Raw genomic sequence first — 26,427 nt, forward strand, 5'->3', positions numbered from 1 at the left:
AGGGTTTAGGGCTAGACCCAAATTATATCCAAACCCTAATCAAAGAACCACTGCACCAACTCAGAATCAATTATTACTTTCCTTGCCCTCAATTAAACATGGTGGATGACCTTAGACCGCATTCAAATGGAGATATACTGACTTTTCTTCTCGAAAATGGAGTAGAGGGTCTCTAGTTCTAGAAAGACGAGCAATGGTTTATTGTGGCCCCTATTCCTGAAGCTCTTATTATCAACATTAGGTATTTGTTACAGGTAAGTGACATTCTTTGATCTCCTTTAGCGAGTTCAATTGTTTGTCTACTTCAGAATAATTACATCAGTTAAACCTTCACATTTTGTCTGTAAAATGGTAGAAGGATTATCTAATGGCAGATAGTAAGAAATGGGAAATATAAGAGTGTCGAGCACCGGGTAGTGGAAAATACTAATTAGAGTTGAATGTGTTGATTGTTGTCACCCATGAATTGATCGATGAAGCCCTTCCTAGCTGGTACAAGGCTATTAAAGTTAGCGAGTATGTAATTAGCTATACGAGCCAAGATTTTCAAGGAAAAGGCCCTCTTGATGCTCTTCTTATAGACCAGGCAAAGCAACACAATGTTTATTCATTCAATTGCATTTCCATAAGATGTGTATAATATGTTGTAAGTTGTGAATGGAAATTATAATTATAAAATAGTTTGGGTTGGCCATTATCACTTATATGGAAAAAAGGAAAGAAATTTACTCATATATTCAAGTTTATTTCCATATATATATACATTGAAAATTTACATAATAATTTTTATTATGAACAATATATCAATAAAATGTACTATTTTAATGTGTATGGTGAAATAATTTTTTATGACTTAAATTGAAATATTCTATATATATAATTTAACTTGTAGAGAAAATAGTATTTTCATCCAAATCTAGTCATACAATTTCAATTTCAATTTCAAGCATACATCTCCAATAGTAACTAAAATAATAAGATTTTATTGAGATTATTTACAAGTAGATGAGGAATATCCGACCATGAAAAAAAATAACAAATGACATTTAAGCGGAAGCAAGATGGACAACAACATAATTTTATGGTAACCCGGATTTATGATGGACAACAAATCACCATCTATTAACCTAAGAAGCAAAGGGTGGTGAGGGAATTGGACAGAAGAGATGATTTTTTGGAAGGTTGTGTTGAGTAGTTCTTACATAGTTAATAAATTGGTGAACAACCGTGGAAGAACAACAACAGAACCGAGTGCAAAAGTTTTTAGGGAAATGAGAGGATTCACAAGTGTTCAATATGGTTATTGAAGCATAATATTTCAATGGTGGAAGGCAATATTACCAATAATGAAAGGAAAACAGGGATAACAAGTTTATATATATATATATATATATATAATATTTGTTTATTAGATTTAAGAGAAAAAATATTATTTTACTGTTATGCTTACTTTGGATAGAATGTCCTCTCTTGATCTCGTATTCTTCTATCCATAAAAGAAGTTGGATTTTGTTTCAAGTGCCTTAGATTTGGGCTTTTCAAAAACTTTTCATACTTTTCCTATTTTTTTTAACTTTTTAATGATTTCCTTTGCTGAAAGAGCTCTAATGAATATCAACGAGTTTATATCTGGTAATTTATAGTGTAAAATAGTAGAACTATTAAGATGGTAGAGGATTATTAATTAAATAAGGACATATGAAGTAGTTAATTGTGTATTGTCTCACTATTAATTGTTTTTAGAGTTTTTAGTGGCAGAATTTTATTTTTTTTGGTCAAATCTTCATCTTTTCTGTTTAAAGTGGGTTATTGATTGCATATATGAATTAAGTGAGTTGAAACGGCACTAGATTTTCAAGAGTTCACAACTCAAACTTTTGAATTCAGCAAGTCACTACTTGATTTTGGGCAATTTTGATCTGAAAATGTGCCAAAAAACTCTCCAAAAAGTCTAATAGGTAAACTATGGACCAAAGCAACTAACCAATCTGCAATTTTTTTTCAATTTATTCTTAATGTGTTTATGAAAATAATGTTTAAAATGGATGTCTAACTATTCTATGTTATGGAGATTTTGGTTGGAATCCAACAAATGATTTTTGGTTAAATTAGTTATTTTGATATTTAAAATCTATTTTTAAATACTTAAATGGATTTTGTACTTTGAAAAATTGAGATATTGAAATATTTGACCCAAAAATATGAAAAGCAAAAACTTAGAAAAAATATAACAATTAAACTATAACATTTAAAATTATATTATTTTCTTATTTTAAATATAAACTTGTGAATTTAAAAAATAAAATAAATTTAATTACTTTTAAATAACAATTTTAAATTTTCATCACCACATTTACCAAATTAATAAAAATATTTTAATTTTAATTTTAATTAATATTTAGAAAAAAAAAATTAAAAAAAAAAGGTTTATTACTTCTATTCAACTCGAGACTATCCCAATTCCACTTAAAAAAACACTCTTTGATTTGCGGCAAAAATCTTCGAAAAGTATTACTAAAAAACGCTCTTTAATTTGTGGCAAAAATCTTCTAAAATATTTAATTGAGATTTAAAAAAATAAAAAATCTTCTAAAATATTTAATTGAGATTTAAAAAAATAAGTTATGGGTTAGATTTTTTAATTGAATATTAAAAATATTAATTTTTTTTTGTTTTTTGTTTTTGAGTGGTGCTATGTATTTTTGGTTTACTTTAAAATAATGATGAAAAGATAAAATAAAAATAAATAATGATGAAAAGATAAAATAAAAATAGGTAAATGATTTCTAAGTAATAAACTAACGTTAAAGCATTCACTGAAATCTCTCGATTATTTGAAGAGCATATCTTGCATTACCTAGGTATCAACTCACTAGTGGAATCAGTGGCGTTAGATGCGGGAGTCGCAGGAATGTGAGCGGGTGACACAGAAGAAGATGCGGGTGCAGACGCATGTGACGATCCAGAACTGTTTATTTGGTTGGTTTGGGAAACGTAGGAACTCACGAAAGCAGGCTTCGTGGGATCAGGTAATAACGTCACAGAATCAGTTGAAAGCATCAAATTTACTGTAGACATCAGTGGCCGAAGATGGGATTCGGGTTGTGTACACAAAAGGCCAACATGAATGCATCTCGAAGCTTGCTGATCATCGCACGTTTCAATTATGGCTGGATCAATCAGTTGCACAATATTTCCCCCATCGTATGATCTCCATGCCTGCATTAACACAACGGGTTCGTCATTATGATATATATATATATATATATATATACTTCAGACTGTGAAATCCCTAAAGGATTTATATATGAGCTAAACAACAGCTATGCTGAGTTCGGTATACAAAGGAAACAGTATCTCACCCATCCCAAAAGAATCTGCATTTCAGGTGACAAATTGTAATCGGTGTTCTTTCTTCCTGTGATAACTTCGAGGAGAAGAACGCCAAAGCTATACACATCAGCTTTCACAGATAATTGTCCCTGCATAGCATACTCTGGTGGCATATACCCGCTACATAGCCAATGTACAATGTCAAAGATTACATAAAAAGGCAAAAAAGAACTGGTTAATGATACGTTATTTGCATAGCAAACTGTGGTTGTATATCTTAGAAAGGAAATGCTTAACCGAAAATGTAAGTCTCCAAAACAATACATAGATGGCATAAACTACATTACTGTCAATCAGGGGAGAGGAAAACATATGTGTTGACAATGTGTGAGAGCGATGATTATATTGAAATCTTACTAAGTTCCAGCAACTCTTGTGCTGACGTGAGTTTCGTCTTCAGAGAAAAGTCTTGCTAAGCCAAAATCTGCAATCTTTGGGTTCAGTTGTTCGTCCAACAATACATTGCTTGCTTTAATGTCCCGATGAATAATTCGCGGCGGAGAATCGTGATGAAGATAAAGAAGTCCACGAGCTACTCCCATTATGATGTTGTAACGCTTCCGCCAATCAAGCCTTTTGCGTTTGTTTGGATCTGTATCGTGAATGAGATTTAATTACATGTATTCTTGTAACAATAATAATGTTTAATATTTAGATAGATGATAAAATGGAATTCACTCACCAAATAGGACTTTATCAAGGCTCTTATTGGGTAAGTATTCATAAACAAGCAACCTTTCTGACCCCTGTGCGCAACAGCCTAGTAGATTCACAAGATTCTTATGTTGAATTTTGGCCACAAGTTTAATTTCATTCAGAAATTCTTTTCTTCCTTGCGTAGATTTTAATGACAGCTTTTTCACAGCTATTTCCTCTCCATGTTGAGTAGTTCCCTGAGAGATTCAAACCAAAATTTCCATATGAAGCGTTTATAAAGTACCCGTGAGATTCAAACCAAAATTTCTATATGAATCGTTTGTGAAGTGTTTAACCTTAACTTCATTGCATAATATTTGCTATCAAGCTAATAATCTTCATCCAACCCTCATGGGTGCAATTAGAGAACCGAGCATAGTTTCTATAATTTAAGATTGTAAAAATGACTGGTGGTAGTTTTCTTAGTCCATGTATATTACCTTGTATACAGGGCCAAAGCCTCCCTCTCCGAGCTTGTTATCATCATGAAAGCTTCTCGTAGCAGCTACTAATGTTTCCATTGTAAATATCGTTGGTCGATCATTAACCAACAATGTGCTTTCCTCCCGATGATCTGCACAATGAAAAGACAGTTGAAAGTTATATTATAAAACCTAAAAACAGAAATTCAAATTTATGCATTTTAACGTGGAAAGTTACGTTATAAAACACAAAAACAAAAATTCAAATTTATACATTTTAACCATTGAAGGCGAGCTTTAACGTATACCGTGCCATGGGTGTAAATTGAAAACAATCGTAAATTTTAGTGTCGTTAATATAAAATATAAATATACAATATTATAACAAGAAGACCGGTTTTATATTTATGGAATTTGAGAATATTTGTGCTCTATGTAATATAATATAATATAATATAATATAATATAATATATATATATATATATATATATATATATATATATATTACATTTTGACATATTTTTATATTTGTGCTCTATGTAATATATCATATATATATATGAATGACATGCAGTAGAAATATAAAAATCTTATACATCAAAATCTTAATTTTAGATGGGTTATATATTTTATAGTCAATTATGATTCAGAAGTATAAGTATGTTCATGCTTAAAGTTAAATTTTAATTAATGTTGATCAACATAGAAAAAATAGAAATCTAAATAATGTTTATGTTAATTTCTCTAATAAATAATAAATAAAAATAGAAAAAAATTAGTATAAAACAAAATATTACAATACAATTATCTCATAAGCTTTAGATAAAAAACCTACAATACAATTATGTCATGCCTTAGATAAAAAAAAAATTACAACACACTTATCTCATGCATTTAATAGTTGTTTTATCATATATGTTGAATTTAAATTTGAATTCCAAATTAGGTAAAATTTTAAACATCTTCACTCCCACTACCATTTCTTAAATCAAAGTAAAAAGGTTAATTCAACATAGAATCCAAAATCTTGTTGTAAAATCTTTTAATATTTAATGTAGTTTTATTGTAAATTTATTATCATGTCATGTAAAAAATATTATGAAATCTAATATTAGTATTAATATTAATATTATTCAACTTAATAACTTTAAATTAATACAATAATAAATTTAATATAATATTAAATTATATATATATATATATATATATATATATATATATATATATATATATATATATATATATATATATATATATATATATATCGGAGTAAAGAACAAAGACACAGAGTGATAGAGGTGGAGAGATAGAGGGAGTGAGAGAAAGGAGGAGAGAGGGAGAGATAGAGAGATGGAGTTGGAAGGAGAGAAAAGGAGAGAAGAAGAAATGCATAGAGAGAGAAAAGTGGACAGAGAGAGGGAGTGACAAGGAAGAGATGGAGAGAGAATGTTTATGCTTGGCGTAAAGATAGAGAAACAAAGGACAGATGGAGAAAAATAGGAGAGAGAAAGAAAGAGGGAGGGGAGATAGTGACAAAGTTGGAGGGCAAAGAGAGAAAGAAAGAGAGAGTTGAGGGGGAGAGATAGAGGGAGGTGGGAGAGAAAGACAAAGAGAGGAAGGAAGAGAGTGAGGATGCGAGAGAGAAGGAGAGAGGAAGGGGGAGAGAGAGGAAGATAAGAATAAAGAAACATAGAGACAAGGGTGTAGAGAGTGAGAGGGAGTGATAATGGAGATGGAGAGAGAGGGAGAGACGAGAGAGAGAGGGAGAGACGAGAGAAAAAGGGAAAAAAGATACAAGGGGGGCAGAGAAGGGGAAAAGGGGAAGATAGAGAGGGAGGGAGAGATAGATATATATGGAGAAAGAGTGTCTATGTTTTGGGGTGATATAGAAAGACAAGAGAGACAGAGGGAGATAGAGATATGGACGGAAGGTCAATAGAGAGAAGAGGAGATAGATAGAGAGAGGGATATATATATATATATATATATATATATATATATATATATATATATATATATCTATATATATATATACATATACATATATATACATATATATATACATATATATATACATATATATATATATACATATATATATACATATATATATAGATATATATATATATATATATATATATATATATAGAGAGAGAGAGAGAGAGAGAGAGAGAGAGAGAGAGAACATGCGTGTTTTGGGCGGTGAGATAGAGAAACGAAGAAGAAGAGATGGAGGGAGATATAGATATAGATGGAGGGGGGGGAGAGGGAAGAATATTTCTTGTACTAGATGCATTTATTTTAGTGTAGATGGTGATTTCTAATCCTACTTGATTTCTTGCACTGAAGGAGATAAAAAAAATTAAAGGAGAGAGGAGGAATGAAAAGTGAGAGAAGGAGAGGATTGAGAGAGTGAGAGAAGGCTAAGAGAGAGAGAGGGAGACACAAAGACGGAGGGGGGAGAAGAGGAGAGAGACCTAAATAAACCTTAACTTTGGATCTATCAAGAGCCGAGATGGATCAAATCTCTTGAAGTGCAAACCTTTCCTAAATTTTTGCACTCAAAAAAGAGGTTTGCAGCTCAAGAGATTTGATCCCTCTCCGGGCTTGATAGATGTGGAGTTAAGATGGATATAGGATGAAATATACTATTCATAAGGCAAATAAATGTTGTTGTGGCGTTAGTGAGTCTGAAGGGTAAACCTAAGAACTCATAATGCTCATAGTGAGTTATAAAATTTGTCTTGCATATATCCTCCTCCTTTATTATGATTTGATGATTTCCAGAGTGCAGGTAAATTTTCGAGAATACAGTAACACCCTTTATGAAATAGATCATCAATTATGAGCAATTGGTATTTATTCTTAACAGTTAGTTTATTTAGCTATGATCGATTCACAATTGTAATATACTTTCCTTCTTCCTAACATAAAGTATAGGAGCTCCCCAAGGTGACAGATTTGGGCAAATACATTTTTTTATCCAGCAGTTCCCACAACTCCGTTTATAATTCAATTAACTCTTGGATACTCATGCAGTATAGTGCCCTAGATACTAGAGTAGCTCTCAAAATTAATTCAATGGTAAAATATGTGTCTCGCTTAGGATGAAATGTAGGGATTTCTTCAAGGAAAACATTTGTAACTCTTGCACAATGGGTAAGTTTTCTAATGTCATAATCTTTTCCTTAGAATTAATGTACCCCAGCTAGACAACATATATTTGACACCCTTTTCTAAGGAAATTTTCCTATGAGGATATAATGAGATTTAATTTTAAAGGTCTCTTAATTCTCTTAACTTCTTGTCTAACTCTTCCTTTATTAAGGAAACTAATTATTTTATCTCTATAATTTATGAGAGATTGGTGTTTCTCCATCCATTCCATGCCAATTAAAATGTCATATGACCCTAATGGTAAAAAATTGAAGTTTCTTGTTATTCAGTGAACTACCACTACAACATGGTAGTTATCCAGTTTAGTTGTCACCCTCTTCTTGACCCTTGTGGCTAATTGCGCTAGCCATGGGTTTTTGAACTTTGTTGTTGTAAATGAAAATTTTCTATTATTTTAGGACTTAGATAACTTAGACTGACTATGGTGTCAATTAGAATACACACAGGTTGGCTAAAGACCTTATCTTCAAACTCCAACATAGTTGGTTGACATTCTTCTTGATGTTCTTCTAATGTCACATTGATCTTCGACAAAATTCTTTCTACTTCCCCCACTGTGGATAATTCCTGAATGTGTGCTACCTGATATGTTCCGTTCTGATAAGGAATTTTTTTGACATAATGAGGTCCTCCATATCCTCAACACTGTAGTCGGGGGTTTTTTGATGCTTGGTCAAATTCAGGTTTATTGAGCTATTCTGTAGGATTTGCTTCACTTTGCAGCTTATTTTTTTGTTGCAATCTTCTTGAACTTTTATTCTATTGGTTTTTGTGTGGACCCTTGAAATTTGTGGAATTTGTACCCTTAGCAGTCTGCGAATGTTTCTTCCCTTTCTTATCTATCCACCTTATTTTATTATCCACCTTATGCTTCATCTGTTGGTAGCATAATGAGGCCTTTTGAATAACTTCATCCATAATTTTGGGGTTGTTAAATTCGAACCGTTCCTTCATGAGTGTAGGTAGACTACTGATAAATCGTTGTACTTTTTATTTTTCCTCTCATATATAGGGAATGTATCTTAGTAAGGATGTAAACTTTGTTATTAACTCATCCATTGAAAGTTTTCCAAGTTTAAGATCACAAAAGTCCTTTGTTTTTTCTTCATAAAATCTTTATATTAAGTATTTGTCCTTGAAATGCCCCTGGAAGTTTTCTCGTGTTACCTCATGTTCATTAATACCTCGTACTATTTTAACATCTTCCCACCGTAAGATGGCTTTTCCTTGTAACTAATAAATCACCAACCGAGCTTTCAAAGTGTTGTCATACTCGTAAATCTGAAAATATTTGTTCATATTAATCAACTAGGCTTCAACGACTTTTTCTACCTCACCATCGAACGTAGGGGATTTAATTTTCTTAAATTGCCCTTGTAATTCAGTTTTTGTCTCATAATACCTTTGTAACCAGACACGTTTCCATATTCCACCTCACTATCTTCTTGGTGACCTTCAGATTTTGTATTGTCATCTCTTGGGCTGTGTGCCCCAACCCCATTTCCATGGTTAGGGATTAGGATGGGATGTATATAGTTTTGTTGGTCTGAAAGACTTTCATAAACCTTTATTGTTCTTTTATCAACCTTTCATTATCAACCCTCAATCTTGCAATTTCATTTTTTAATTGATGAATTGTTTCGAATAATGAAACTTGTATTTTGAGATTCCTCTCCTAGTTGAACCCACATCTCTACGTTACCTTCTACAAATGGCAATGGCCCTGCTCCTACTGATGTTATGACAGTTGGTGTATTTTCAACTCCTCTCCTCATCATGCTTCCTCTCTGTAAACATGAACAAATTTCCTTACTCTCCTATTACCCCAAGCATACCACAATGTTGGAATAGTGGCTCTGATACCCCGTGAAACATCCCCATTATAAAACACAACTATTTTATTTATTTATACATATTTGTTGCTACAAGCATCATATAGTATAGAACTAAATTCTAGCATGCGAGAATTAATTCATTCTCTGTGATGATGGATTCCCAATGACCGTACTAAAGGGTTTCTTTGAAAATTTGCTTATTAATATTAATAATCTTATTCAATACAATTCAAGGTTAGATATGTCATTCTTTTGAGTGACACATTATCAATTCTTACCTATTATTATGGTCATTCATTATAATGGTTGTACTTAAGGTCATATTATTGGATTGGGTGCTAAGGGCTAATCCCCTAGCTCTAGAAGTCTCTTGACAATTCTCGCTTGTCTACCGAGTCAGGCCAACGTGCAACACTTGTACACAACCTTAGCCCTTGATCTGACTTGGGTCAATTAGATAGTGGTAAATCTTTAGGGTTGGTTATGGGGTAACTACCAACCCCCCTTCCGCAATGTTACTATTACTCATTTGCTTCTTGCAGTTCACTGTGAGTTTTCTGCAATCAACTCTAGATGTCCATGTTTCTTTGTCGTTACGGGTAATTTGTTCTGCGCTTCAGTTAGATTCTTCTTATAATATGGTTTACATTCTTTTTTTTGTTGGAAAAAATAATATACCAGGTTGTCCTTACTGCAGGTTGCTCCCTTTTCATTTTCATTGGCGATTAGGTTTGATTTCTTATAATTGGTTTACATGGGTTCGCTCACAACTAATACCTACATGGATTTTTCTCTTCTCTTATACCTAATTTTCCCTCCAAATTGGGCATGACTAACCCTTGCTCTAATGACATAATGGCCACTATGTGCTCGGTAAGGAGCCCTTCCAAGCTAACAATGATCTTGCTGACCCTTCTATTGTCTTTTTTTTTTGTTTTTCTTACCTATCTAGCTACAATTCTAATCTCAAATAATTTTGACTAGCACATGTTAGTATTTTCTTATTCTTACCAGTCTGTTAACCAAATATTTGTTCTTTTCTAGGAGCTCTGATGCATATCCATTCAATGTTATTCTTATTTCGAATTTCTTATGCTTACCAGGTTCTTATAACTACTTCACACCACCTTGGAAACCTTGTGAATGTTAATTCATGTGGGTAGAAAAGTCATGATTTTCTTAGGGTTTTATTGTCATTTGTATAAGGTTGAAGCCATAACTAGCTTGCTGGGTAGTTGAAACCAGGATTATAGATGTCCCTATGGCATAATTTAATTACTAACACACATCTAGTTTTTTGTAAAAGAATTACCCTACTAGTAGGGTTTGATTGACAACATTTCTAACTTTGACAAGTTGTTCTACTCATATTGGTGTCATGCATCTTCAAGTGTATGATGCATAAAATTGTTGGATAGATTTGTATGCACTTACAATTGTTATTGTTTCTATTATCTCTAAATTGGAAATTTCTCGAAGCCAACCTTGTCTTTTGTAACAAACAAATTTACTGTTGTTTTTTTTCAAAGTAACTGATAAAATTTCATTATAATGATTGTTACAAAATTTAGACTTGTTCTACTTGCATCTTCCCTCTCCTTACAATTAGTATGGATCTTCTTGCAACCCCTATTATTTACATATGTTTTATTGGGAAAACTATAGCTATATATTCTCCAAAAAAATCCTGCATATTCTATAAAACAATATTGGGTAAGTGGAGATTAAAACAAACACGATCAACTACTAGCGGTGTCGACATCGTCACCCACAGGCTCGCCTGCAGACTTGTTTAGTTCCTCCATTTCAATGTCTTCTTCTTCCTAAACCTTCACAACAGCAACAGCAACAACATCCTTGTCTTCTTTGAGAGCCCTCGCAGTAGCCTTCTCAACATTATCAACATTATGGCCAATGAATTTCCAACCCCAGACACTTCCTTTAAAACTACAATCGTGGTTTTCTCTGTTAGCTCTGCTACATGTTACTGTTATTCAAGGAGCAGAAGTGAGCTCAGTCCTTGGTTTTGCTAAAAGGAGGCCTCTACCAGTCATTCTCACCTTCTCCTTTACCTCTTGCACTCTCCTTTCATCTCCATATCCTGCGCCCTTTCGTTAAAAAACAAACATGTAAAATTCCATTTTCTTAAGCCTTGGGCACTTAAACCTATGAACCTGCGCCCACACGACCACCCACTTTCACAAACCCTCTGCCATAATCATAACTGTTGATCAACAGACCCCAATCAAATGGTCCCCGCCGTATTCAATGAACAACCTGCCCGTTTATTTCTTCCACCATCTGATCATCCCCGCCGCGATCGGGCGGTATTCGCTCCTCCTGCATCCGCAAACCAACAGCATGATAAATCGCGATGAAAAGTGGTTTCGCCCATACCCTGCCACCACGCATCACAGGTTGAAGGGAATCGCGCACCTGTGTACCTTTACCGCCTTAGGCCCTGAAGCAATGTGATCAATATCGCTCACCACTGAAACCACTTTCCTGCCCACTAACTCCCGTGCATCTCCTCCGTCCGATAGTCATTGGATCTGCCCACCTGAGATCCATCGGCCTCTTATCATCCCACTCCTGCTTCCTTCGATATCCCTATTGGCTCATCTCCACCGTTTATTCGCCCGATCCAATGACCGATATTTCTCCACCATCCGACTACTCCGCCCATTGTGAAAACCACGTATTATAACCATTCTATGCTCTCGAAAGGACAAATGTAATCAATTTTCGGTACTAGATGCATTTCATCCTCAACAACTATGTTCCACGGACAACATGGTCGAGAAGGAAGAGGACAGAGCTTAAGAGGTCAATGCATTCAACAGTTATGGGACTTTATCCCATATAACACTCCACTTGACCGAGAAGGACAACAGAGCACTTGAGAAGATCGGATTTGTTCACTGAAGTAGGCAAATTGCACCAGAAACTCCATCAGATAGTTAAAGCGGTTGGTGGTCAATTATGACCTCCTCATACTTAGAATGGCCAAGTGCCTTTGTAATGAAACTCTATAAATACCCAGAAACAAGATGTAATCAGTGTTGATGGCTGTTGTTTTGATGTTAGGTTCAACTTATCGAGACTATAACTGCTTTGATACTTGCAACGTCTCTTCTTCATTTTCAGCTAATACAAGCTTCTTTTGTTATTAATTGCTCACTTTCCATTATTTTTCTGTTCTAGGCTCTGCCTGATATGTAGTTTTCCTGAACTCTTGATGTTTAGCATTAGAGGAGTTGTCATCCTACCTCTATGTTTAAATCTTGCATGTCTCAGTGAATGTGTTAATCAAGTTCCTTTTCACTTAGTGACAGAGAGCTATCATCATGTCTGTACACTAGGGAATTATATTTGCAGACCTCTTTATTGGTTGCAGCCAGCCATCACAAGGTCTTGTGCATCTACTGGTGTGGTCAGTATTCTCTGTATTCACCCAATCTCTGAACTGTGAGTAATTGGTGGTCTACTTCATTGTAGTCTGGGGGTGTTCATGCATGTCTGGAGTTAAGCATAGTAGAAGTGGTTATTTGGCTTGAACAAGCATCATTCCTTCCATTCATCCATTTCCAACATTTAGTTTAGTTTGTAATGTTCCTGAGCATCTCCCAGCTACAACCTAAGAGAGTTTCTTGGGGTGATAACATTAATTGGCACCACTGCCGGGGAGAGGAGATTGAAGCTCAGCTTCCCTGGGAGAATGACACAGTTCCATGCTTTGATGATAGATAAAGTCTGGACACATTTATGGTTGTAATCATCTATTTGGCGACTCTACTGGAGAACCAACCTGGTGGTGACTCCACATTACAGTTCTGGCTCAGTTTGTGAGGCATACCTGGAGAAATCCTCAGAAATCACTAGTTGACCCAGTGCCTAACCCTGAGAAGATTGCTAAGCAAAAGAAAACATCACTGAAAGGAGAATCAGAATCAGGTAAGCCTAAGAAATCTTATGCATCTCTGGACGGAAAGATTATAGTTGAGAATGTACATTTTGAAGATATAGAGCCTAGCTTTTTTAGTAAAGAAATACCCTCAGAGATTCACAGAGCTCCTTGTTCAGTCAGTTCCCCTTTGGATCTCAGTCCAAAGAAAGCCTCCCATACAGTCCATCATAGTCCTTTGTGTCTGTCATCTATTCCATTACTTCCTACCATTCAATTTGCCAGTATCCTTCCACCTAGCCCAGTCATGGCATGCCAACAAGCTCCCACAAAGATGGAAAGAATCATAGCTACTAGGTACAGACCCCTGGTCTTGCCTATCCCTTTGAATGCCATGCCTCCAAGAGAATATCAAAAATATATGCCCAAATTCACTGGTACAGAGGGAGTAATAGCTGAAGAACACCTTGAGTCTTTTTATAGCTATGCTAATAACCTAGATATCAGTGAAGATGATGTGTGGATGAGAGTGTTTGTTCAGAGCCTTGATGGAGAGGCTAGAAAGTGGTTCAAAGAATTTCCCCATAGGTCCATAGCAGACATTGAAGCATTGGATGATGCATTCCTGAAGCAATGGGGGGATAGGAAAGATCTGCTCTATTACCATACAGAGTTTGGAAACCTAAAGAGGGAGAATGGCGAATCATTGCCTGATTTTAACAAAAGATTTAATCGTATGTATAGTAAGATACCAGCTGAAGTAAAGCCTACCCCCACCTCTACCAAACTCACTTATGCCAATGCTTTTGACTCGGATTTCTGCTTGCTTTTGAGAGAAAGAAGATGTGCCACTCTAGTTGATATGCAAGATGCAACACTGAAGGTGGAATCAAATATTATGGTTGCAGGAAAACTTAAAAGTCATGCTGATAGAAGGAGGCAAAGAGGTGAGGCTTCTTCTTCCTCTGCTTCATCCTCAGAACCCAAATTAGATAAGATGACTAAAATGATAGAGTCATTGGATGCTGAGATATCTAAGCTGAAAGTTGAGCAGAGTTCTGGGAAAGAAAGGCTTCCAAACACATTTTCTCCAAGAAATCCAAATCCATTCAGAAGAGCAAATGAATAGTTGCAAATCATTCAAAGGGGTAAAGAAGAAAATGAAGCACATAAAGTTAAGGCTCCTTTCTAGAATGTAGTCATGGAGGAGGAGCAGTTTGAAGAAGAGGATGAAATCCATTGCATGGAAGACAAAGGAAGTGCTACCTTTTTGACATTGACTACATATGAAGAATCATTACTACATGACCAAACCAGTCAAGAGTGGGACAGAAAGGCTGTTCTGCAGACTGGTGAACAACAAAGATATAATCTGAGGTCAAAAGAAAATAATGTCAAGGAGAACCCTGCCCAAAGAGTTGGTGTCCAAACATAGCAACAGAATATCAGACAGAAGAAGCCAGCAGCTAATCCAGTCATCCTCAAAGCACCATCACAAGAGGTAAGAGGTCCTAATAAGTCCCCTTCCCGTTTCAGTTTTGAGTCAGAAGTCCAAAAGTTAAAAATATATGTACCTCTAATAGAACTAGTAAAGAGTGAAGTTTTTAGAAAGCCTATCCTTGAGGGTCTTGAGCTGAAAGCCACACAAATCTCCATTGACTATGTCAATTTTCAAGATGATAAACTTGCAGTTGTGCTTAGCCCAATGACTGAACCTGCTGATAATAATTCTCCATCATTTTATGTCTCCTTGACCATTCATGACAAAACCCTCCACAATTGCCTGCTAGATACGAGGGCAACTACAATCTGATGCCCAAAGTTGTCATGGAAGAGTTGGGCCTTGATATCACCAAACCATATCATGATTTATTCTCTTTTGATTCAAAGAAATTAAAATGCCTAGGATTAATCAAAGACCTAGCTATCACCCTAACTCAACTACCCATGAAGATAATGATGATGGATATTGTGGTAGCAAATGTCCCTCCCAATTTTGGCATGATATTGTCCAGAGGGTGGATTAAGAGATTAGGTGGGACATTACAGAATGACTTATCTTATGCCACTATCCCAGTCTTTGGAGGGGAAAGCAGGAGATTATACAGAGAAGCACAGCTAGCCTACATCATTAGTGATGAAAGGAACCCTTCTAATCATCTTATCTATGTCGTGGACACTAACTTTGGAGCTTGTATTCTCCAAATTGAAGAATCCTAGAAGGCCTCAATGCAGATCAAGTAGCCAGTGAATCAGGCCAAGGGAGAGCAAGGAAGTCAGGTTTGGGAAATGTTCTTTGATGGAGCATGTTCTAGGGAGACTGCAGGAGCAGGGGTGGTGCTGATATCTCTAGAACAGGAAAGCACACATCTCTCTTTTAAGCTGTCTTTTCAAGTTACCAACAATATAGCAGAGTATGAGGCTCTGATATTGGGTCTCAGTGCAGCCAAAGATAAAGGAATCAAGAACATAAAGGTGTTTGGAGATGTTGATTTTATCATTTGGCAAGTGAATAAAACATTCCAAGCAAAGCACCCAAGGTTGAAAGCATACAGAGATGAGGTATGGAGACTCAAAGATTCTTTTGATAATTTTTGTATCTCATATATCCCTAGAGTAAAAAATCAGCTTGCTAATTCCCTTGCTGTGTCTGCTAGCATGTTTATCCCTCCCATGCCTCCCAAACTAGTTTATGAGGTTCAAATGAAATATAGACCATCCTTGCCTAATAATGTCCAGCATTGGAAAGTTTTTGAAGATGATGATGAAGTGAATAGATTTCTGCAAGTCATTGATGAATTTTCCGAAATGCAAATTGACCAAGAAAATGAAGCCTTGGAAGAAAATCCCTAGCCCCAGCTTAGAAACAAAATTGGTAAAGATAGCATTGTCCAACTGCCCAACAATCATATACCTAAGGGTCTGGTTCCATTAGGAAAGTTGTTTGACCAAAACAATGTGCCTTATAAGGCTGCCCAAAAGGAAGACCAATCTGCAGTCCGTAAGCATAATATAGGGAGTCCAGATCAGCCAAGAAACATAAATTTGTCCACTCATCTATCTGCTCACCAAAGTTCTGAGTACTGCAATTTAATGAAGCAATTTGTTGATGTCTTTGCCTGGGAATACAATGATCTGAAAACATACGACAAGAAGATCATCCACCATAAAATCCCCTTAGAGAAAGACACCATCTCTTTCAAGCAGAAGCTGAGACCAATAAATCCTTTGCTCCTTCCTCTGATTGAAAAAGAAATGAAGAAGTTACTGGCTACCAAAATCATAGTCCCTCTCAGATATTCAAAATGGGTAGCCAGCCTAGTAGTGGTGAGGAAGAAAAGTGGAGAAATCAGACTCTGTGTTGATTTCAGAAACTTGAACAAATTCTCCAAGAAAGACGATTATCCTCTTCCCAAGATGGAGCATTTGCTACAGAAGGTCTCAGGGGCCAAAGTGATGTCTTTCCTAGATGGATTTTTAGGCTATAACCAAGTTGTTGTACATCCAGATGACCAAGAGAAGACTGCATTCACCACTCGTTGGGGTACTTTTGTATTCTAAGATGCCGTTTGGGTTGATGAATGGTGGAGCCACCTTTCAGAGAGCTATGGATATAGAATGTGGGGGAGAAGGATAAGTTTGTCCTTGTTTACCTTGATTATATAACAGTATACTCCAGCAGCCACTAAGACCATTTACAATATTTAAAGAAAGTGTTCCTGAAGTGCAAAAGGTTTGGAATTTCAGTGAATCCTAAAATGTCACAGTTTGCCTTAGAAGAGGGAAAGTTGTTAGGACTTTTTTTTTCTGTTGCAGGTGTCCGGATTGACCCAGAAAGAGTAAGAGCAATACAGATTTTGTCTATCCTGAGATCAAAGAAACACATATAGTCCTTTCTGGGTAAAATAAATTTTGTAAGGAGGTTTATCCCAAATTTTACAAAATTTGTAAAGCACATTACCTCCATGTTGAGAAAGGGGTTGGAGATTAAATGGACTGATGCAGCAAGAAGATCCTTTGAGTCCATTAAGAAAGCTATTATGGAAGCTCCCACGTTAAGAAGTCCAAATTACAGCAAGGAGTTTCATATATTTTCATTTGCCTCTGAAGACACCCTTGCAATGGTTCTATTGCAAGCAGATGAAGAAGGCTCAGAGCATCCAGTGGCTTTTTTCGACAAAACATTAAGGGATGCTGAGCTGAAGTATGATATCATTGAAAAACAGGCTTATGCTCTTATCAAGTCTTTGAAAGCTTTCAGAATTTACATTCTGCATTCCAAGATAATTGCATATGTACCCACTGCTTCAATAAAATATGTTCTAACGCAGCCTGATGTTAATAGAAGAAGGGCTAAATGGATTGTAAATTTGATTGAATTTAATATAGAACTGAAGCCCACCAAACTGGTCAAAGGTCAAGGCCTTGCCAAACTGATGGCAGAAAAAAATTGCAGAACATTAGGCATAAATCTCATGGGCACAATTTCAGAGAATGGTCAGACAGAAGAAGAAGCAGCTGAACTAGGGAAAAATCAGTCATTGGTAGAAAATCTATCTTTTTGTGATTGGTACTTTGCAATAGCCCAATTCTTGTTGAAGCTAGAAATCACTCCAGGTCTAAGTGTAAGACAAGCTAGAACTGTTAAGCTCAAGGCAACTAAATATTGCATTCATGAAAATCTGCTTTACTGGAGGGACCCCTCTGGAATTCTTTTGAGGTGTCTGGACAAAGAACAATCCATGGAAGTGATGCAGTAGTTTCGTTCCAGCATGTGTGGAGGGCATCATTATTGGAAAACTACATCGCACAAGATCTTGAGAGCTGGGTACTATTGGCCCACTTTATTTTCTAATGTCTTTTCATTTGTTAAATCTTGTGAGAGGTGCCAAAGATTTGAAGGAAAGCAACAATTAAAGTCCCTGCGCTTAAAAACCATACATGTTAGTGGCCCCTTTCAGCAATGGGGCTTGGATTTCATTGGAGAATTCAATCCACATTCTAGTGGCCAGCACAAATGGATATTAGTCACCACAGATTACTTCACTAAATGGATTGACGCCATCCCTACTAGAAAGGTTGATCATAATGTGGTCATGAGGTTCTTGATAGAGAATATCTTCACCAGATTTGGTTGTCCACATAAATTGATCACAGATAATGCAGCAGCTTTCAGGGCAAAAGAGTTGGTGGATATGTGTGACTCAGTGGGCATTAAGATGGTACCTTCCACCTCATATTACCCTCAAGGCAATGGTCTAGCAGAATCTTCCAACAAAAACATGATAAGGATAATTAAGAAGTTGCTGGAAGACAACAAAAAGAATTGGGACTCTAAACTCAAATATGCATTGTGGGCTGACAGAGTGACCACCAAGAAATCCACTGGGAACTCTCCATTCAAGTTGGTATATGGCACTGAGGCTGTGTTTCCAATTCAGTTAACTCTCCCTGTGGAAAAGTTCCTACAAGAAGAGCAGAATGAGCAAGAAGACATTGCAAATAGGATCACTTATCTAGTAGAGGTACATCAAATCAGAGAACTGTTGATTGAAAGGTTTGTGGCACATCAGAAGAAGATCAAGGAAGCTTTTGACAGAAAGTCCAAAACAGATAATTTTCAGGTGGGAGACTTGGTTCTGAAGTGGGATGCACTAAAAGAGAAGAAAGGCAACCACGAGAATTTTGATGCTTTCTGGACAAGGCCTTTTATCATTTCTCATATTCAAGGGAACAATACCTTCATGTTGCAAAGTATGGAAGGGGAGACAGTTTTTGATGGCCCAGTTAATGGGTGTTTTTTGAAAATTTATGTTGCTTAAGGTCTGCTGGCCTTAAGGTTGTAAATACGCTATTTTATTAGTTTTAGTATAAGCTCAGTTAGACTCCATGCCCAATGGAACACTAGGGAATTTTGCTAATCTGATTTTCACAGGAAAGGCATTGCTCTGCAAGTTCTTAAGACCTCACAGGGAGGATCTCATCCCCAAAAGGAGCCAGTGTTAGCTCTGCTACATGTTGTCGTTATTCGAGGAGAAAAAGTGAGCTCAGTCCTCGGTTTTGCTAAAAGGAGGCCTCTACCAGTCATTCTCACCTTCTCCATTACCTCTTACACTCTCCTTTCATCTCCATATCCTGTGCCCTTTCATTAAAAACCAAACATGTAAAAATCCGTTTTCTTAAGCCCCGGGCACATAAACCTATGAACCGGCACCCACACGACCACCCACTTTCACAAACCCTCTGCCATAATCATAACGGTCGATCAACACACCCCAATCCAACGGTCCCCGTCGATCAACACACCCCAATCCAACGGTCCTCACCGTATTCAATGAACAACCCACCCAATCCAATGGTCCCCATCGATCAACACACCCCAATCCAACATGGTCGAGAAGCTCATTCCCAATCCATGGTCGAGAAGCTCATTCCCAATCCATGGTCGAACAACACACTCCAATCCAACGGTCCCCGCCGTATTCAATGAACAACCCGCCCAATCCAACGGTCCCCGTCGATCAACACACCCCAATCCAACTGTCCCCATCGTATTCAATGAACAACCCACCCAATCCAATGGTCCTCGTCGATCAACACACCCCAATCCAACGGTCCCTGCCGTATTCAATGAACAACCCGCCTAATCCATTGCTCCCCGTCGATCAACACACCCCAATCCAACTGTCCCCGCCGTATTCAATGAACAACACGCCCAATCCAACGGTCCCCGTCGATCAACACACCCCAATCCAACTGTCCCTAACATATTCAATGAACAACTCGCCCAACCCAATGGTCCCTGTTGATCAACACACCCCAATCCAACGGTCCTCGCCGTATTCAATGAACAACCAGCCCAATCCAACGGTCCCTGTCGATCAACACACCCCGATCCAATGGTCCCTGCCGTATTCGATGAACAACCCGCCCAATCCAACGATCCCCGTCGATCAACACACCCCAATCCAACGTTCCTTGCCGCATTCAATGAACAACCCGCCCAATCCAACGGTCCCCGTCGATCAACACACCCTAATCCAATGGTCCCCGCTGTATTTAATGAACAACCCGCCGAATCCAACGGTCCCCGTCGATCAACACACCCCAATCCAATGGTCCCCGCCGTATTCAATGAACAACCCGCCCAATCCAACGGTCCCCGTCGATCAACACACCCCAATCCAACGGTCCCCACCGTATTCAATGAACAACTTGCCCAATCCAACGGTCCCCATCGATCAACACACCCCAATCCAACGGTCCCCGCTGTATTCAATGAACAACCCGCCCAATCCAACGGTCCCCGTCGATCAACACGCCCCAATCCAATGGTCCTCGCCGTATTAAATGAACAACCCGCCCAATCCAACGGTCCCCATCGATCAACACACCCCAATCCAACGGTCCCCACCGTATTCAATGAACAACCCGCCCAATCCAACTGTCCCCATCGATCAACACACCCCAATCCAACGGTCCCCATCGTATTCAATGAACAGCCCGCCCAATCCAATGGTCCCCGTCGATCAACACACCCCAATCCAATGGTCCCCGCCATATTCAATGAACAACCCGCCCAATCCAACGGTCCCCGTCGATCAACACACCCCAATCCAAAGGTCCCCACCGTATTTAATGAACAACCCGCCCAATCCAACAGTCCCCGTCGATCAACACACCCCAATCCAACGGTCCCCGCTGTATTCAATGAACAACCCGCCCAATCCAATGGTCCCCGTCGATCAACACACCCCAATCCAACGGTCCTTGCCATATTCAAAGAACAACCTGCCCAATCCAACGGTCCTCGTCGACCAACACACCCTAATCTAACAGTCCCCGCTGTATTCAATGAACAATCCGCCCAATCCAACGGTCCTCGTTGATCAACAAACCCCAATCCAACTGTCCCCGCCGTATTCAATGAACAACACGCCCCAATCCAACAGTCCCCGTCGATCAACACACCCCAATCCAACGGTCCCTACCGTATTCAATGAACAACTCGCCCAATCCAATGGTCCCTGTTGATCAACACACCCCAATCCAACGGTCCCCGCTGTATTCAATGAACAACCAGCCAAATCCAGCAGTCCCCGTCGATCAACACACCCCAATCCAACGGTCCTCGCCATATTCGATGAACAACCCGCCCAATCCAACGATCCCCGTCGATCAACACACCCCAATCCAACGGTCCCTGCCGCATTCAATGAACAACCCACCCAATCCAACGGTCCCCGTTGATCAACACACCCTAATCCAATGATCCTCGCCGTATTTAATGAACAACCCGCCCAATCCAACGGTCCCCGTCGATCAACACACCCCAATCCAACGGTCCCTGCCGTATTCAATGAACAACCCACCCAATCCAACGGTCCCCGTCGATCAACACACCCCAATCCAACGGTCCCCGCCGTATTCAATGAAAAACTCGCCCAATCCAACGGTCCCCGTCGATCAACACAACCCAATCCAACGTTCCCCGCCATATTCAATGAACAACCCGCCCAATCCAATGGTCCCCGTCGATCAACACACCCCAATCCAACGGTCCCCGCCGTATTCAGTGAACAACCCGCCCAATCCAACGGTCCCCATCGATCAACACACCCCAATCCAACGGTCCCCACCGTATTCAATGAACAACCCGCCCAATCCAACGGTCCCCATCGATCAACACACCCCAATCCAACGGTCCCTGTCGTATTCAATGAACAACCCGCCCAATCCAACGGTCCCCGTCGATCAACACACCCCAATCCAGTGGTCCCCGCCATATTCAATGAACAACCCGCCCAATCCAATGGTCCCGTCGATCAACACACCCCAATCCAAAGGTCCCCACCGTATTCAATGAACAACCCGCCCAATCCAACAGTCCCCGTCGATCAACACACCCCAATCCAACAGTCCCCGCTGTATTCAATGAACAACCCGCCCAATCCAATGGTCCCCGTCGATCAACACACCCCAATCCAACGGTCCCCGCCATATTCAATGAACAACCCGCCCAATCCAACGGTCCCCGTCAATCAACACACCCCAATCTAACAGTCCCCGCTGTATTTAATGAACAATCCGCTCAATCCAACGGTCCGCGTCGATCAACACACCCCAATCCAACATGGCCGAGAAGGAACATGACAGAGCCGAGCAGGTAAATGCATTCAACAGTTATGGGACTTTATCCCATATAACACTCCACCTGCCTGAGAAGGACAACAGAGCACTTGAGAAGATCAAATTTGCTCACTGAAGTAGGCAAATTGCACCAGAAACTCCATCAGATAGTTAAAGTGGTTGGTGATCAATTATGACCTCCTCATACTTAGAATGTCCAAGTGCCTTTGTAATGAAACTCTATAAATACCCAGAAACAAGATGTAATCAGGGTTGATGGTTGTTGTTTTGATGTGAGGTTCAACTTCTGGAGATTATAACTGCTTTGATACTTGCAGCGTCTCGTCTTTATTTTCAGCTAATACAAGCTTCTTTTGCTGTTAATTTCTCACTTTCCATTCTTTTTCTGTTCTAGGCTATGCCTGATATGTAGTTTTCCTGAACTCTTGATGTTTAGCATTAGAGGAGCTGTCATCCTACCTCTATGTTTAAATTTTGCATGTATCAATGAATGTGTTAATCAGGTTTCTTTTCACTTAGTGACAGAGATCTGTCATCCTTTCTATACACTAGGGAATTAGATTTGCAGACCTCTTTACTGGTTGTAGCCAACCATCACAAGGTCTTGTGCATCTGTTGGTGTGGTCAGTATTCTTCGTATTCACCCAATCTCTGAACCGTGAGTAACTGGTGGTCTAAAGCCTTGTAGTCTTGGGGTGTTCACGCATGTCTAGAGTTAAGCATAGTAGAAGTGGTTATCTAGCTTGAACAAGCATCATTCCTTCCATTCATCCATTTCCAACATCTAGTTGAGTTTGTAATGTTCCTGAGCATCTCCGAGCTACAACCTAGGAGAGTTTCTTACGGTGATAACAGTCTCCACCTTGATTTCAATATTATCAACCTTTTGCTGGACACTCAAAACATCCATGCACAAGACTTCCATGGTTTTCTGCATTAGTTCCCAATGTTTACCCAACCCAGATAATTGGGTATAAATGACTGCCATGTTTTCATTTAATTCTTTGACAATTTCCTTAACCACTTGCTTGCAGTAGCCCTCCACCAAGCTCTCAACCCTTACATGCCACATGCCATGACCAGATCTTGAGCTTCCAAGACCAGATCCTCCCCCACTGCCATTTCTCATAGATGAAATTTTTGCAACAAGACACTTCTGCACAATGAAGATCATGTGGTTAATTGACCGGAGCCAACTAAGGTATATAACGACCTGATCCATCCCGACATTCCTCGCGAGCCTGTCTTTCATAAATGTGGAATAGTGCAGAGTCTTATCAATTCCTATTCCTTCCATGTTTTCAATCGTCCAAAACCACAATCAAGTAGCAATGGTTTCTTCATCCCCAAGGGAATCAATTATACTGCAAATTCTGGGGAGAAAATGATGCCTCATCACGCACCTGTCCACATACATGAATTGTTGTCCGACGACACCAAATCTGTTAATTAACTCACCACCTACTGACCCTGTATCCAAGATACAGCGAAGGTACCTTGGGGGACTATCCTTCTTAACTACCATCGCACTAAGACGCATTGGAGAGCTAGCCTCCTTAACTACTTCCTTAATGCTCTGATGACCCCTACCCCGAGTATATAGCATCGTCCAAAAGACTTCGATCAGGGGATGGGACATGATGTAATATGATGGTTTATGCAAATTCGACAGATTCCTAAGATAACTCCTGCATTAGCCTGACTGCCTGCCAGGTGGTTATTGGCGTGCAACACATGGAACAAGTGAACTTTCTCAAAAAAATTTAACATGTATGTGATCCTTACCATACTTTTTTGGATGATTAGCTTGGAATCACCCACTATATTCAAAATTTTGAAACCTTTATCCAAACATATTTTCACTCATTTCCAAAGTGCAAGAGCCTCGGCCTGATTATTGATTATAACACGTAGTCCATGCATATTTTACTTGTATTTTCTTAAAAATTGATTATTAGCCAGCCTACCTGACAAATTTACTGTCGTTACGAACTAATATATATAGATCCTCTTGACTTTTTCCAGTATGGTTATTCTTTGAAAAGCTTTGTGGAAAACTTCTGGTTTTCTCGACCGCTTCTATAACTAGCATGGTTATTCTTTCAAAAGCTTTGTGGAAAACTTCTGGTTTTCTTGACCCCTTCTATAACTAGTATTAAACCTTGCTTGTGTGTGATTCCATGTAAAATTATAATTTTCTACTTATATGAAATAATCTAGTTTGCTTGGAGTTCGTATTCTACATCCTCACGTTCACCTATTTGCAAACACAATACATTATGTTTTTTTTGGCAGGAATGGATGGCTCGGAAATGGTTCATAAAAATTCTAGGCATTATTTCATGGTTAATTTAATGCTCCTTGTGGTTACATGAAAATTTCATGGTTAATTTCTGTTTAATGCTACTTATGGTTACATGAAAATTTCGTGACTTTTGTTATCATATTATATTTCTTGAATAAGGTTAACATTTTGTAGGGTTGAAGAACTTCTCCAAGGATGTTGGTGGCTTGCTTGGCCTGGGAGCCAATCTTCTACGGGAAATAGAAAAAAAATATTTTCGTCTTTCTCCTAATCCTAGATTTAACTGTCACTGCAATTCACAGCTATTTTTAATTAATTTTGAGCACACCATAATTATTCTTATTTACATTTGAGACAACAGGGATTGTTCCTAGGTTGTTGACTTAGGAACTAACCTTAGTCTCTTATGGGAAGGTGTTTTTATTTTTTTTTTAACAAACAACAGGGATTGTTCCTAGGTTGTTGACTGAGGAACTCACCTTAGTTTCTGATGTGAAGGTGTTTTTTTTTTAAGAAACAGAATTAGAGTAATCATATATGTTTAGTAAATGAGTAACCAAAAGTGAAATCATAAGGTATCCTTTTTTATTTTTTATGATTATTTAATGAATCAGAAAATCACTAAGAAAACAATGTTTCTCTCAACCAATGAGACCAATGTTTCTCTTAATCAACGAGACCAGACATTGTGTCTTCCCTTAGCTTGCTTCACATACATAATAGTTTCGAAACAATGATTAGTACAAGTTAGATCTCGCACAAGTTGACCTCTCAATGCCCATCGAATCCCAACTAGACTTGGTGAAGGGTTTAGATGGTTTATAATTTGAGCATTCAAGCTTCAAACGGACTCCAGTGTTGTGCTCCCCGTTAATGTCCGTGTAGAAGGATAATCCAACCCTCCTTGTGTGTTTCGTGGCATGTCCAACGCTCCTCGTTGTTTCGTGGCATGTGTTTAAATCTAACGATGTGTCTGTTTACTAACACCTGTGGGTTTTGGTGTAACGAAAATCGTGTCTCCAACAAGTGGTGTCAGAGCCAAAGGTCTAGAGTTTGAAACACACCTGGCTAGCTCACGTTGTGGGGGAGATTGTTTTGCTCCCCGTTAATGGCATTGTAGAAGGATAATCCAACGCTCCCCGTGTGTTTCGCAGTATGTTCAATGCTCCCGGTGTGTGTTTCGTGGCATGTGCTTAAATCTAACGATGTGTCTGTTCTGTTTACTAACACGTGCGGGTTTTGGTGTAACGGCAATCGTGTCTCCAACATCCACTTGCCAACCAACTCTGCAATCTTTTGTGATAGTAATTTTCTAAACTTTCATAGTCCTCTCGCCAATTAACTTCGGAACATTTTAATGGTAGTAATTTTCTAAACTTTCATAATCTTCTTTCGTCCTGTTTAGCGTCAAGGTTCATGATTACCTTATTAAATTTTTTTTGAAATTTTTATTTCCAAAAAAAATCTACACAAGTAACCACCTAGCCCCTAATTGTCCAACTATCTAAGATGTAAATTTTTTAAAAATTGTTAACCAATATGAT

General features: G+C 38.2%; 1 protein-coding gene across 1 annotated transcript in view; it reads right to left on the reverse strand.

The window, feature by feature from the left end:
- Window positions 1-2,802: 2,802 nt before the first annotated feature.
- Window positions 2,803-26,427, reverse strand: part of LOC149174832 (cysteine-rich receptor-like protein kinase 7) — a 68,692-nt gene continuing 45,067 nt past the window's right edge. Inside the window, exons 2-6 of the mRNA XM_089422697.1 lie at window positions 4,530-4,663; window positions 4,076-4,286; window positions 3,751-3,985; window positions 3,363-3,513; window positions 2,803-3,219 (exon numbers count right to left, since the gene is read on the reverse strand). Of these exons, the coding sequence (XP_089278823.1) occupies window positions 2,854-3,219; window positions 3,363-3,513; window positions 3,751-3,985; window positions 4,076-4,286; window positions 4,530-4,663 (1,097 nt within the window). The 3' untranslated portion in view covers window positions 2,803-2,853. The remainder of the gene's footprint in view (window positions 3,220-3,362; window positions 3,514-3,750; window positions 3,986-4,075; window positions 4,287-4,529; window positions 4,664-26,427) is intronic.

Source organism: Pinus tabuliformis, chromosome 4_1 (genome assembly GCF_031772625.1).
Source record: "Pinus tabuliformis cultivar Carrire ecotype Pingquan chromosome 4_1, CPIR1, whole genome shotgun sequence".
Taxonomy (NCBI): Eukaryota; Viridiplantae; Streptophyta; class Pinopsida; order Pinales; family Pinaceae; genus Pinus; species Pinus tabuliformis.